The sequence below is a fragment of the Strix aluco genome, chromosome 6 (genome assembly GCF_031877795.1).
Source record: "Strix aluco isolate bStrAlu1 chromosome 6, bStrAlu1.hap1, whole genome shotgun sequence".
Taxonomy (NCBI): Eukaryota; Metazoa; Chordata; class Aves; order Strigiformes; family Strigidae; genus Strix; species Strix aluco.
In genome coordinates, this window is record NC_133936.1 from 43,088,571 (window position 1) to 43,104,061 (window position 15,491).

Genomic DNA, 15,491 nt, shown 5'->3' on the forward strand with positions numbered 1-15,491 from the left:
AGCTCCTGGAAGATCCTTCCCAACTTTCTGCCCAGAAGAGCCCCCATGCCTCCTCTTGACAGAGCTGCAGCCACCCTCCTGGCTGTGCTGGCACACGTTACAGCCAGCTGCCACCTCCATGTCGCTTGTGGTCGCAAGGCAAGCCCCATCCCAAGGCTGTGACCCTGCCTCAAATACAGGCTCTGCCCGCTTGGACCTTCCCAGGCTACAGCTGGAGCAAGAGGTGACGTTTGCTGTCCCGTGGGGTGGTGCGACTGCTGCTGCCGTGGGTAGGGATGTGGACTCACACCTGTGAGCGGGACATTGCACAGAACCACTGCTCTGGTCCTCTTGCTATCTTTAAGTGCAATGGCTTAGGCGGGCTTTGGCCGTGAGTAACTTTGCCTCTTTCCCCATGAGGAGAGGCACGTGCACCTAAGCAGCCTCATCCCCATGTGCCATGGACCCGCTGTGGGTTTGCACACTCACCCTGGCTGTCCTGCACCAGAGTCTGAGCTTCCCCTTCTCAGAGCACGTCAGTGGACGACGCTCCCTGCATGTGCAAAGGGCTGCAGCTAGCACGCGGGGCAGCAGCAATGCTCTGCCGACGAGGGGATCGTGATGCTCACAAGATCACAAGTTTTTTCTACATGCTCTCCCCTACACCTTCCATGAGGTGCCCTGCAGAGACCATGAACATCAACCTACTATTTTTCTACCATCAGTCCGTATGGCCCAGCAGACTCCCCAAGCTCCTCGCTCTGCTGTGCTGAACAGATGGGCTAATGCAACGTCCATGAAGATAATCCCTGAGCACAGCAGTCTTATTCCCACATGAGCAAGAAGCAATCATCCAGGCTTCTAGAAGGAAAGGTGATTTTCTCCTTGGCTAATTGCTTAGGTTTTGCCAATGGCGTGATAGACACTTGAAGCCATGAGCAGGTCCCCAGACTATCACTACTCTTCCCCACTTCATGAGCAACTCACAGGCTGGGACACTAAGCTGAAGGCTGCTCTCCGGGGCAGATGGCATCAGTCTTGTTCCCCTTCATGCCAGGGCTGCTCTTCAGCAGTTCCTGTACGATGGGTAGGGCCACTCTGCAGACATACAAGAGCCTTAGCTTAAATGTGAGCCCCAAGGACTTGTCTTCTGCATCCAGGAGGGAACCAGTGAAAGGATATCAGAACTGGTTGCCTTGTAATCAGAAGATGTGTCCAGTTCACACAGATGGAGAAGCTTGATTTTAGATGGTTCAGTGGGCTCCAGGGGCAAGCAGGATGATACAGAGGCTAAATAGAAGGAAACCATATCTAAATGAGACCAGGAAAGAAAAAGGGTGGATCTGCTTCACCCATCTGAACTTGAGGGCAACCACTGAGAACCTCTCCTAAACCACAGACAAGGTGGGCACTGCCACGATCCGTGGGTTTGTGGGAGAGCCCCCCACAGAGCCTGCACAACCAGGCAGAGCAGAACTGGACAATCAGGCACGGAAATGGCACTTACCCTGGAGGTGAAGGGCATCTGCTGGAGGGGGGACATGCCACAGCCCTGCGGATACAGGCACCGTGTGAAATGGCAACAAGGATCTCTGGGACTTAAGCCTCGCTCCCTACAGAACCAGCTTGAGGGCAGGCAGGTCCACACCCAGCCAACTTCAAAGCGCTACAGCCAAGCAAAGCACTAAGAACTCCACCAGGCAGAACAGAGCCAGATGCCAAATATCAGTTTTTCTCTCCGTTGATTTTCCTGATTTTCACTTGCTGGTGGCTTCTGGGGGAAATTCAGCCACTCTCATGGACTTCTTGCTGGAAATTCAACTTCAGTGGGATTTTTTTATTATTCTACAGTCTCTACATGCAGGCATTTGTCAACACACATCTCGGAGCAGCGAGGAAACTGGGCAGAAGCTCTAGCAATTTTTCTACCCTGGACATCCTGACACACACATGGGTATCTTTTGACCAAAAAGCTGCTTCAGTGCCAAGACCCCCTTCCATGACACCAAGAAACCATTTTGTTTAAAGCGGGTGAAAGATCACATCACACCGAAGGCACCAGATGAAAAGATCAGCAACAGAAACCAAGGTGGTACTATAATTAACTTTTTCTTTTTATTTACACCACAAGAATAACAAGTTGTCATAATGTGGTACAAAATACTGGACTCCTAGTAAAGTTGAAATTGAAGTTGGTACTGTCAGAGAAAGACACCATTGGCCAGTAAAAAAAAAAAAAAAGAAGATAAAAGAGAAAAAAAAAACCAAAACAAAAAACCCCAAACAAAAATAAGAACGAGAAAAATATTCCAACTCCACCAAGTAAAAGAAAGGACCGTCAGAAAATTTAGCACAAAGAATGCTACCATCACTTAAAGTAGGGTCCATACAATAAGAGTGAAATTGTGTCTAAATTACAGCGTAAACCGGTAGCTGCTACCAATGGTGACGTCATACTGAGCATGTATAGGTATAAAGTAGAATATAATATAGTTACAACTTTTTGATACTACATATCTGTAATAAGCTCTTGGGTGAATAATGTTTCAACCCCTCCCCCCCACTTTTATATATATATTATATATATAAGTTTGTCATCCTCATAAATTGGAAAATAGCGCCTCCACTATGGAGCACAGAAAAGTGTTAATTTATTTTCTTTCAATAGGATACTTTTTCATCAATATCAAAGACAAAGTGAAGATGAGCTGAGAACGAGCTCAACTTCATGACAATGAAGAAACATGTTTTCTTTTTGATGTAAAGTCTTGTTTTAAACCACAGTGTTGCACAGTACACGACTGTTTAAAGTGAAACCCAGCAATAATACATCATGTAAAAGTAATTTTAAAAAAGTTAACGCAGCTGTGCTGAAGAGTTAACTCTTTAAAGTCCTTGTCATTCATCTCCTTAGAATTAATGACTACGTGTGTTGACAAAGGGTTGCATCCAACCTCCCCACCCAGCCGAGAAATCAAAACAAAATACCAACCCAAATTAAAAGAAAAAAAATAATGACGACACAGGCAGTTTACTTTGTGTGTTCTGCGTAGTTTCCCTAAAAACACTGTTTCCACATAAATACAATAAACTCTATTATTGGTAAGTCACAAGTGCTAGATAAACGTCTTTTTTTTTTTTTTCTTCTTAAAATGAGAAATGTTTAAGTAGTCCTTTTTATTTACTCTTTTATTTTTTAACAATAAAAATCACAATTTCTTATTACGTTCAGTAAGACGCAAAAAATGTTCCCACTCTCCTTCCTTTGTGTGTAGCTGTGTGGGTGCGCGCGTGGGTGCGTGTGTGTGTGTGTGTGTGTGTGTGTGACAACAACGTCCCAACCTTTAGTCTCTGCAAATGCCACGAGAGGAAAAAAAACCAAACCAAAACAAAAAAAACAACCCAAAAAAACCCAAAACCACAATTTTTTTTTTTTTTTTTTCATTTTCAAAGCTGCCAAGTTTGGCGTGCAAAATCTGTATACAATATAAAGACATGCCAACCTTACAGACCATGCAACCTCAAGGTGTAGGAAACTTAAAAAAATATATTCATATATATTTATATATATATTTATATATATCAATGCCCATAAAAGATGTGGGCCCAAAAAAGTTTACAAAAGGAAGAATGGAATGAATACATGACTGCGACTAATAAAAAAAGGAATGTTTTTTATCGAAAGTAAAAAAAAAAAACAAAACAACAAAAAACCCCAATGATTACTTGTGTACTGCAAACTGGGCCTCGCTTCTCTGTAAAGAGGATTTAAAGATGCTCCTTTCTTTCCAAGCAGGTACGAAGGATGCCCTGGGCAGCACCATGCTAGGATGCAGGAGCATCCTGGGCTCCCGCTCCGCTGGCGCAGCCGCCCTATGGCAAAGTCATCTGAAATGAAGAAGCTAATGGCTCAAAAGGTGAAAAAACCCCATTGAGCCTCAAAACGAGGGCTCTTTCCCCCCTCTCTGTGCCTGCACCGGCCCGAAGAGCATCCCCACCTCACCCGGGGAGCAGGTGCCGCTGCGAAACGAAACCACGTCGCCGGGAGTTTGGAGGAGACGAGCTCTGACGTCTCAGGAAAAATCTTTCCGTCCCTGGCAAAAAGCTGAGCGAAATGATGGAAAGAAACGAAGGCGGCATCCTGACAAGCTCCTCCGATTTTTAGAAAGAAACCGGCTCAGCATGGCCAGCCGGCGGCTCTCAGGAACACAAAAAGAAAAGAAAAAGCTTTGCCACGACCGAGAGGAGAAATACAAAAACCCTCCAGGGAAGAGCTGACAACAGAAACGATCGTGTCAACATGGTTACTGCCCACAGCGTGTACACGGCAAAAGGAAAATCTAAAGTCAGTCACCAGATTCGGCAGCCAGATTAATTTTAGATCACAGCAGCAAAGTGGTTGGTTGAAAAAAAAAAACCAAACCACAGCATCTCCAGGTACGTTGTGTTTTTACACGGGAAGATTATTTTTAGAATATGCTGAGGATGGTCCTACGTGACCGAAGCTATTCATAATTTTAACACGTACTTGGGTTTGCAAAACTCAAATACAGTAGTGTCTGGTTTTTAAATTGCATTATAAACCGAGGAATAAAACAAAAGCCTCTTGCATTTGCTCACACATAGGATTATGCTTCAAATTCCTCCCGCGAGCGAGTCCTGAATGGAATGAAAATGGTTGCTTCGAGAACTGGAAAAAAATAAGTTACTGGAAGCAACCCCGTCAGTCGTCATCGTAACAGAATAAAATAATAGTAATAAAAAAAAGCTACCCTTGGTTGTTCGGACGAGGGGTGTGTGCTATCCTACACTGCTGTAAGAAGGCACGCGTGTCAATCCGTTCTCCTCTAAGCTGCCCAAACTCTTCGCGGCAGGACTTTGCTGCTTCTCCGACCCGCCGTTTGCAGGAGGTGACAGCCGAGGCTGGCGCAGGCCAACGACCTCCTCGGGGGGAAAAAAATACCTTCGGGAAAAGTTCTCCCACCCTACCAGCGACGGGAAGAATAAGAGGAGAGAAAGAGAGAGAGAAAGAGGACGTGGGGAGGTGTGCGTGCGTGTCTGCGTGTCTGTCTGTCCGGCGAAGAGAAAATGCCAGCTGTCCCAAGAGTGTCCGACAAGCCTTCCCAGTGGTAGGCAGCTACTGAAGCCGCCTGTAATCCTCACTACGATCCGCGCGGAGGACAAAGACATCGCCCATTGGAATACTACTATGTCGAAGGTAAGAAAACTCCTTATTTTCTTTACATAGCTACTATAACAGAACTGAGGAAATATACAGTCGGCGGTATCATTATACAAAAGAGCCCATCGCGTTCCCTCCTCGATAAAACGCACCCTTTCCGAAAAATAAACTCTGACAATCTGCCACAGTTCTTTACGCCTGCAGAAAGCTGCTCACTGTACATAAGACTTGAGAGAAAGGAAAAATTAAAAAAAAAAAAAAAAGGAAAATAATGTACAAGCAAGAAAAGTGGGAGGAAAAAAGGTTTAGATGCTATTGCCGTTCGGAAATGAAACCTGCCAAATAGAAAATAAATGTCAGAGTCACACAAACAAGGCTTCTTTAGGGTTTTGTGAAATATCGATATAAAAATTAACAGCAAATTCATAGTCTTTGCTATAAAAAACTCATTTTTTTTTTTTGTTAGAAAAGGATCACAACTAAAAACCTTAAATTAAAATACAAATGTTTAGGGTAGTTGCCCAGTGGCTAACGTGTTGGCTTTCTGAAAAACTTTCCAACCTGTCGTCTGAAAATCCTCGAGTTTCAACCTGGATCCTTTTCCAAAAGCACCTTTTACGTTCCAATTCACAAATCTGTCCCTAGGGAGCTTCCAATGGCTACTGTTATAGTATGCATTTATTACATATATTTTTCTATAAATGCATCATAAATATTTTTATCAATAATTCATAGGAATCCGGTTTCTAAGCTTGGAATACATTTGGAATATACATTATACACACATATATATTTATACCTAACAATTTAAGCAATATCTCATGCTAGTTGCTTTTAATAAAAAGCATTCCAGTCTTAAACCTGCATTTGTGTCTATTACATGCTTCAACAACCAAATTGATAAGTTCAATTACTAGATAATGTAGAAGAGAGAAAACATTTGAAAATTTGTTTTTAAAAATGGTTGAATTTCAAAGACCCAACAGTATTTGCCACTTTCTTGGCAACTACCTTAATTTTTTTTTTTTTTTTTTTAAACAGCAATGAAAGAAAACAAAACAAATCCAAACTTGTAGACAGTTTTTGGAGACGCTCTGTTCAGCTGATGCCTGCTTCCCACCATCATGCCAGCACAAGCCAAAAAGTCTTCCTTCCTGATGGCAGTTCTTGGCTTTCCCAACCAGAGGAAAAATATTCATGAACTGCTGTGTTCTTTGTGGGTTTTTTTGTTTGTTTTCTTTTTTTTAAATTTTTTTTTTTTTTTTTTTTTTTTTTTACTTAAGGCATTGTTCCTCAAACTTCAGAAAATCCAGCTGCACCAAATCCATCAATTAAAAAAAAAGGCACAAACTCATCTTCAGATGGCTTTGGAGACAATAAAGCCGACTCCATCTGGGCTACCGTTTCCCCCCTTCTCTTTCCCTTTTCTTTAGATGTAAGACAAGTCCCTCTTTCCCTGTCCCTCCCCGTTAAAAATACACCATCTCCCATTGTTCTGGTTTCGACAAGAATGTCGTTGACTCACAGGCAGGCAAGAGCCATATAAAAAATCCAAGAAATGAAACTACAAGATGGGTTGAGTGGTTCAAGCAGAGATTGCTGAATTGTGGGTAATCAAATTGTAAGCACCAGTTTTACATTAAGGTTTGTTTGTTTGATTTTCATATGTGTTGTTGAATCTTCGATTTTTTTTTTTTTTTTTTTTTTTTTTTGGCAACTCTGCCAAAGACTTCACGGGCGTCGTTCCCCTTTCTGCTCCCAGTGAGAACCAGAGGAAGAGTGCCCAGTGTGTCAGTCCTGTACTGCTCTTCACCGGCATTTTTCTTTTTCAGCAAATCTATACTGTAGACGCATATAGATATGGAGAGATTTTTTTCCGTTGCTTTGTTTTACACCTGGTTGTCCTTCTGTATTCTGGAAAAAACCATGACAGGACACAGGAGTAACAAGAGAAAGCTTCTTGGCAGAGCTTCAAGACGAAGACGAACAAACAGGAGAACTCCAGCTCAAAGGTGAATGCTACAGGGGAGGTTCTTCTTCCATGGGTTCATCATCAGGTCTGAGCAATTTCACAGCCAGGCAAGATGGGAAGAGAGGGAAGAAAGAAAACAGGGTTGGACAATTTGTGGTGCTTAAGTCTCATGCCTTATGTTCCCATCACCTTCCCACCCAGGCAGTTGTGCTCAGCTGGCTCCCCTGGAATTAAAACTTGCCACCAAGAAGGGTTTTTAGACAACCTGTTTTCATTTGTGCAGTGTTACAACATTTTTTGCAGCAAAATCAATTTTCTCTCACGGTCCAAAACCACGTTCAACTCCGGTTGGAGCAGAAGGGTCAGGCGCAGCGTGCACCATACTAAGGTCACATACAGAGTTCATGGCACTGCTGTTCTCCTGCAGCCCACGAGATCTTTAGAGAACCCGTGGAGGACAGGAGATGTGGGGAATGAGCGTGCAATGATTAAAAGGAGAGGATCAGCCCAGAAGGCTGCCCACCACAGCTCCTCCTGCCTGGACAGACTCCGAGAGGTGATGATAAAGGGGAAGGAGAGCAACTCACCTCTTCTCAGCTGGCTTCACGCCCACTGACAGAGATGCCATGGCTGTTACCGTCTCCGCCTCCTCGTTCTCACACTTCTGAGCCTCGACCAGGGAGTACCCCACCGTGGAGGCGTAACGCTGGAGTGAATGCCAATACTTGCCTGGGGCAGAGGTGAGAAGAGAGGCAGTCAGGGCACCTGCACCAGCATGGGTCCAGCCCTGCAGTCCCACTTTCCCAGGCCCAGCAGACGGCTGAGAACTGCCTGGGGAAGATTCATCATGCCTGCACAAAATGCAACCTTGAGCCATGTTCACTCGCTTCAAGGACCATCTTGAGGTCCCATGAAGCTGCAGGTGGAAGTGAGTTCCTGGGAACACGTGCCAAGGGAGGCCTGGCTTGTGAGGCGAGGCCAGAGACACCCCTGCGAGCTCTATGCCATGCTACTGCACTAACAGAGGAGCTGCTATGCTGCTGTGTCTTGAAAAGCTAGGTTTTAAAGCCAAAAGTTATTGAGAGCATTGATAAACATGCACCTGTGCATCCCTTAAGGACACCTAAGATGTCAAAGCAGGGCTGAATCACTGTCTGGCAATGAGATGCTCTTCTCCTTTGGCTAGGGAAGAAAGGTGGGAGGTGGAAACTGGATTTTCAAAAGGACAAATGTGGAAGGAGTGCTGGAGGTGAGGATCCAAGCTCCACAGAGGTGTACAGCATCCCTCTGCCTTAATAGAAGGGGGCACTTAGGCGCTCAAAAATTAACGACATTTCCTTTTTCACTTCAAAACCCTCAGAAACTTTTAGACCTAAGGAGAAATACACGAGAGGGAAGCATGTAGTCCAGATTTGGACTGCATTCAGCTCCTAACTGCCATGTTCTTGCTATGCTTTTGTGGGCAAATCACCTAAGACTAAAGAAGACCATCTATTTATTTTTTACGTCTTCAGTTTGGCATGATAAACATCTTTTTTCAGTGGAAAAAGCACAGGGAAGGCTTCAGAGGGAGAGAATAAAAAATGTTCTCTTGGCCCCCAGGCAGGACACACTGAATTTGCTGGTACCCAAGAAGCCACAACAAAGCCTGAAAGCAAGAACCCATACAGTGAGACCAGCAGGTGGGGAGGAGGAACTTGTTTCCAAATATCTTCGCCTCTCCTGTGCTGGGCAGCAGATCTGAGGGTCTAACTCAAAGCCCCTTTTAATTTGCTGTGCTCATATTAAGTAAAAAAAACAATAAAATGGGCTGGCTCAAGGTGCTGCTGAGGTGTCCCATTGGTGCTGAGCACTCTGCAGAGCAGCTTCTGGAAATGGAATTCAAATTTCTAAAGTCACCGGGCATTTTTCAGGGGGGAAAAAAAAAAAAAAAAGGTTTTGGTGTCTTTTAAGCTCCATTTTTGCCCTATAAAAGGGAGACTAGCCCCCTCCGGTTTTAGACCACAAAAGTTTGAAGTGGCAAGATGTCAGGACGCTGTGTGGGATTCCCACGTTACTCAGGCTCTTTCACTCCATCCCTCAAGAATGTCCCCAGGAAAGCTTCAACTATGAGGATTTTAATCTCCCCAGCTAAATAAACCTACAATATTAGCAACTTCATGCAATACTCTGTTTAACTTTCATCCCTATCCACTCTTAATTAATGGGTGCCACAACACCCAATGAGACTTATGTTATTTGGAGACACCCGATTTGCTTTTGAAGAGATAAGGGCAAACTCTAAGTGCAGGACAGCCTGTCCTTTACAGAGATTTTAGAGTTTTTAATACTAATTCCTCCTCAAGCGCCAAGGCATTTCCTTCAATCGACTGCTCCCCATGCGTCGCTCGGTCCACGCACAGTAAGACCAGCTTGTGGCTGCACAAACCCAGTTCACAGTGCAGTGACCACCTGTAAACTAGGACAAGGGAATTTGGAGCTGCCAGGTTGATGGAGAAGTCACAGAATCACAGAATCATTCAGGTTGGAAAAGACCCTTGGGATCATCGAGTCCAACCATCAGCCCGACTCTACAAAGTTCTCCCCTACACCACATCCCCCAACATCTCATCTAAACGACCCTTAAACACATCCAGGGATGGTGACTCCACCCCCTCCCTGGGCAGCCTATTCCACTGTCTGGCCACTCTTTCTCTGAAAAATCTTTTCCTAATGTCCAGTCTGAACCTCCCCTGTTGCAGTTTAAAGTCAAACGGGTGTCCCACAGGGCAACCCAACAGGGAACCAGCTGGGTGAACAGGGCTATACTCACTGTGTATCTCGATGACTTTCTCCATTGAGTGCACTGCATTAGCATTTGCTCTCTGCTGGAAAACCTTTTCTGGAAGAGGGTCAAGCTGGAAAGAGAGAAGAACACCGAAGAAACGTTATCTCAAGTTAGAGACCAGGCATTAAATGCAATTTAGCAAATAGCTCTGCTGTATGAAGCCTCCACTCCCCTGGTTCCTATTATCCGCCTTCAGTTAAATATCCAAAATACACAGACTTTCTAAGTGCTCTCATGATACTCAGTGCAGCCTCCTCCAGCCTGATGCTCCTCCACACAAAAAGTGCTGCAGCTCCACTGGGCTCCACAGCTGCACAGCTCCTAAAGAGCCTGCTGCAGCCACTGATGTAGACTGTATGAAGAGACACTATTACACAGACCAGAAAAGTAAGGCAAGTGATGTTGGCTGCTTTTACAAAGGATCTTTTTAAACTATTGCTCAGATCTACCTTTTTGCAAAGTTTTCACTAGTAAAACAATGTGCAAATAAAAGCAACTTAAAAATACAGTAACAGCTACATTTCTGGTTTTCCTCTACAGAAATAAAATGGGTAGCTTTTAAATTCTTCTAAATACCTAATCTAGTGTATTTATTAACTCTTAACTGAAAAATATCTGTACCCTAAGAGTAAATAGTCTAATTTTGGTACAGAGAAACAGCAAAATACTGCTTTAAAGCCACACTTGGCACGACTGTAACCTCAGTCACAATCGATGCCTCTTACCAGCTGCTGGGCTAGTCTTGTCAGGGCAGAGCACCATTAGATCTGATTTTTTAAAAAAATTGGCCTTGAAGTCACCAGTAAGGCTCATAATCAGGTATTAAAATTTAGGGTTTTTTGATGCTGGCTTCTTTCCTTTGCTCTTTATACAAAAAGTTTGACAGCAAGTGACATGCTGCTGGTATTGAGACTTTAAGTTGAAAGATGACACAGAAAACCTCCCCAGAAATGTTCAGTGCAAATGCCCATAAAAAGCAGGCATCTTTCTGGGCTTGGCTGCTTTTATGCTGTAAATGTAAGTGGCACGTAGATGATTTCTGTTTTGCTCTAACATACATCCCACCTTCAAAAAAGCAGTGCTGCCTTCGTTACCAACTGTTAAAAAAAATAACCAAAGCACTAATAACAATTTACATAACAAGGAACATGGGACAATAAGAGTTTTGCTAGAGAGATGAATTAGGAAATGCCACTCTAAAGGAGCTTCTCTAAGTCTTTCTCCCATTGCTGTTCTAGGTCCATCTCCAGTTACATTGAAGCAAAGCTCTGCGGTGTGGAGCTACCTGTAAAAGCCTGTATATGAAACCCATACGGGCAGTATGACGCCGATGGAGTTGCCTGTAATGGCCAAGTGCTGGTTTGAATGCAGTTCCCACTGGCAAACCCACACTGCTGCTGGGACATACTCCAGCCCCTGGGTGTGAAATAAGCTGTCCCAGCAAGGAGGTGGTTTTGCCATGGGAGCTACACCTCTGTTAGAGGTCTCAGCCATCCCAGCTGTATCAGTCAGGGAGCACACAGCTCTGCTGACTGACTGAGCAGCGCTGGCTACCAGTGGTAGTGTAGACCCCTGAGACCATGCTTCGATTAGCAGAGCTGCTTCAAATAAAGAAATAAAATCACAGAATTGCAGAATCATCTTGGTTCGAAAAAACCTGGAAGCTCCTCCAGTCCAACCATGAACCTCACACTGACCGCTCCCAACTCCACCAGATCCCTCAGCGCTGGGTCAACCCGACTCTTCAACCCCTCCAGGGATGGGGACTCCCCCCCTGCCCTGGGCAGCCCATTCCAACGCCCAACAACCCCTTCTGCAAAGAAATCCTTCCTAAGAGCCAGTCTGACCCTGCCCTGGCGCAGCTTGAGGCCATTCCCTCTTGTCCTGGCGCTTGTTCCTTGGCTCAAGAGACTCATCCCCCCTCTCTGCACCCTCCTTTCAGGGAGTTGGAGAGGGCCATGAGGTCTCCCCTCAGCCTCCTCTTCTCCAGACTAAACCCCCCCAGTTCCCTCAGCCGCTCCCCAGCAGACCTGTGCTCCAGACCCTGCACCAGCTCCGTTGCCCTTCTCTGGACACGCTCGAGTCATTCAATGGCCTTTTTGGAGTGAGGGGCCCAAAACTGAACCCACTCATCGAGGGGCGGCCTCACCAGTGCCGAGTCCAGGGGTCATATCCCTTCCCTGTCCCTGCTGGCCACGCTATTGCTGATACAAGCCAGGATGCCATTGGCCTTCTTGGCCACCTGGGCACACTGCTGGCTCCTGTTCAGCCGGTTGGCAATCAACCCCCCCAGGTCCCTCTCTGACTGGCAGCTCTCCAGCCACTCCTCCCCAAGCCTGTAGCGCTGCTGGGGGTTGTTGTGGCCCAAGTGCAGCACCCGGCATTTGGCCTTATTGAAACTCCTCCAGTTGGCCTCAGCCCATCGCTCCAGCCTGTCCAGGTCTCTCTGCAGAGCCTCCCTACCCTCGAGCAGATCAACACTCCCACCCAACTTGGTGTCATCTGCAAACTTACTGAGGGGGCACTCAATCCCCTCGTCTAGATCATCAATAAAGATGTTAAACAGGAGTGGCCCCAAAACCGAGCCCTGGGGGACACCACTCGTGACCGTCCACCAGATCGCTCCTGAAGTAATAGCGCTCAAGAGCAAAAAGCTTCTGCAGACCTGAGACTTACTATATAGAAAACTAATGTCCAAACTAGGTGCACATATCGCTTGTTTTTGGATGCAAGGTCTACCACCCTGGAAAGATTTGCCCTTTCAGTTTGCAGTCAGGAGGTTACAAAACTCCCAGGGGATCCAGTTCACCTTTGCATCAGCACGGACAAATGCACCTATGGTGAATGACGGACAATAACTTCAGAGCTCCCTTCAGCAATGAAGGGCATCACTTTTTCCCATTTCTTTTTAGAGGCATGAAAGAGTTCTGGCAGCCAAGGCAGGGGAAAGGTGTGAGAATGAGAAAAGGGGGAGAACAAGGGAAATGCCCTCTCCTTGCTTGACAGCATTTCCTTCTATTTTCTAGAGACGTTTTCCTCTTGCCTGATAGAAAGCTCTTCCTGTATCCACCCCAGCCCCAGCAGCCTTCGGTCGGTACAGAAAAAGAGAAATTTGATCAAAATCCTGAAAACTGCATCCTTCTTTGTGGTGCTTTTACTTTGCTCATTTGGGGGGTGGGTGCAGCAGAACAGTAAGTCAGGGCTCTTCTGGTGACAGAAAACATCAGTAAAGACAACGAGCGTCAAACATCCTCCTCTGTCAAGACCACGGGGTGACATCCCTGGCAAAGTCTGTTCTGCAGCAGGAGCATGCATGTCGTCTCCCAGAGGAAGGCCCCAGACAGCACTGCTGGAGGGTTGTTTGTGTTTTTGTTTGCTTTAAAAAATAAACCCAAGAAGAGGAGAACACCTTCTTCAATTGGGTTACTTCTCTCACTTTGAGACATCTGTCCTCTGAAAAGCTAAAACTGTCCCCTTTGTCCTTTATGAAGTTATTAAACCTTTTATTGTTGTAGCTACAACGCTTGCTTCAATTCCCACTGGGCAAGAAATCTGGGCTCAAATACAACTAACCTACATCTATTATTAGTTTGTCGGGTCTTTTTTTTTCATGAAGAGATGGCCAAGACCCTAAGATACATTCTTGTGGCTCCTGCCATCCTTTGGAAATGGCAACAGCACAGTAACACTGCACAGGCACGGAGTTAGGGCAGCTTCTGTGGCCCCAGCACGCCTCCCCAGGAAAGGAGCCGGATCTGCAGCACAGAACTTCCAATTTATTATTATATAATTATTATATTACATTTTGACATATACTTATTATATATTATAGATTATTATTAATGATAACGATAATAAAATAATGCAAAATTATAACTAGGTCTTCCAAGGGAAGGAGATGGGGTTATTTGCTTTCAGCAGATGTCACTGGGTGTCTGGCACAGCAGGGGTGTCTGCTTGGTATGTAAGGATGCCCCAGCAGAGCAGCTCTACTTGGCTCATGTACATGGCCAATGGCTTGGATTAGACTCACAAGAGCTCAAGACACCTCACAACCAACTAAATACTCCAGAAAAAACTTTTAGCAGATCTGATGCTCTCCAAGCCCGTATTTTTTCCTTCTTTCCCCCCGCTGACACCCCCAGTTCTCCACTAAGAACATGAATTCATCACAGACCTCCAAGGCTGGGTATCCAAAACAAGAGATGTCCACAGCTGTTAACTGTGTCTGAAAACAGTGGTCAAGACCCAACCAGGGATATTCCCCGGCAAAGAAGCAGACACAGTTTAATAGTTAATAAAAAGAATCTACAGCAAAGTTTAACTGTAACTTCTGTTCAAAGCCAAGAGAAGCTCCAGCCAAGAGATCTGCTCTTGCGACCACATGGCAGCCATTCGATAGGTACTTCATGAGGACTAGAAATTGCTCCATTCCAGATTTAACAATTATGGATTGCACTTCTTATAAATTCTCCACTCTAAAAATAATTCTGGCCCAAGCTGGCTTCTGTATGACATTAAGTGAAGGCAAAAGCAATTCCTGGACAAATCTTTAAGTAAGAGCTTTCTAACGCCTCTTGCTTGATATTGATAGAAAGCACGCAACATCAGGCAGCCTTGGCCACACGTGTGAATCATTTCCACAGCACGCTCCTCCTTCTGAAATAACACTCACAGACAACAGCCTCACCCATTGCTCTCCTGGAAAAGGAAGGAAATACCTCTGGGTATTAGGTAAAGGTTTTAAGCAACTTCTTATTATCACCTTCTTGTTTATTCAGGATGTCCGGAGACTGACACCAGACACTCCTCTGCTACTTCTGTATGAAAACCACCAAGGCATTTGTAGCAGCAACGGGCTGCACTGTGAGTGTGGCCGAGCTCCAGGACCCCCCTGCACGTGCCTCCATGCTCCCATCCCTCTCCCCACCGCTAGCAGCTCCCACGGACACGGGAGCTCCACACCCTGCTCCAGTCATGGTGCTGGCATGGCTCCTAGCCTGGGGCAGTGCATGCTATGGGTGCCCAGGAGCTTAAATAGCAGCATCACTCCCTGGGAACAGACAGTTCACAAACAGCATCTGCCACGGAGCAGAACCTGTTTGAAGTGTAAAGGCTGCTGATGCCCCCAACGGAGTGAGTTGCTGCCCCCATTGCCCTCCAGCGCTGCCAGCACGCTGCTGTCAGAGGCCGCTTTGAGTAATGGGAGAGGAATGGTGGCTTATTGGTCTAAATCACCATCAGTGGATCTCCCCTGCATCACGTCCACCTTTGATTTTTCAACTGAAGTCGTGTTAGTTTTGCACAACTAAATTTCTAACTAAAGCAATGTACATACATTTTCAAGTAACCTCGCCTGGCACTAACTCATTTCACATTAAAATAATTTGCTGCAAAGCTAAAGCTCTGTTTTAATTTCCTGGACAGTTGGGAACAAGACGGCTCTTGCCTTTGCATAACGCTTTTTCTGAAGCGGGAGTTTTGATCTCCGCTGGTGAACGTAGATGCTTTGGGGACTGGCACCATTCCCC

At 45.5% G+C, this 15,491-nt stretch overlaps 1 protein-coding gene and 1 pseudogene across 4 annotated transcripts in view; both read right to left on the bottom strand.

The window, feature by feature from the left end:
• Nucleotides 1-1,936: 1,936 nt before the first annotated feature.
• Nucleotides 1,937-3,363, bottom strand: LOC141925533 (uncharacterized; annotated as a pseudogene).
• The window catches only part of HDAC4 (histone deacetylase 4), a 270,626-nt gene continuing 257,207 nt past the window's right edge, over nt 2,073-15,491 (bottom strand). For all 4 annotated transcript variants that reach the window (XM_074829852.1, XM_074829853.1, XM_074829850.1 and 1 more), the window contains exons 25-27: nt 9,946-10,030; nt 7,721-7,862; nt 2,073-7,220 (exon numbers count right to left, since the gene is read on the bottom strand). In XM_074829852.1, coding sequence (XP_074685953.1) covers nt 7,181-7,220; nt 7,721-7,862; nt 9,946-10,030 — 267 coding nt within the window. In that variant the 3' untranslated portion in view covers nt 2,073-7,180. The remainder of the gene's footprint in view (nt 7,221-7,720; nt 7,863-9,945; nt 10,031-15,491) is intronic.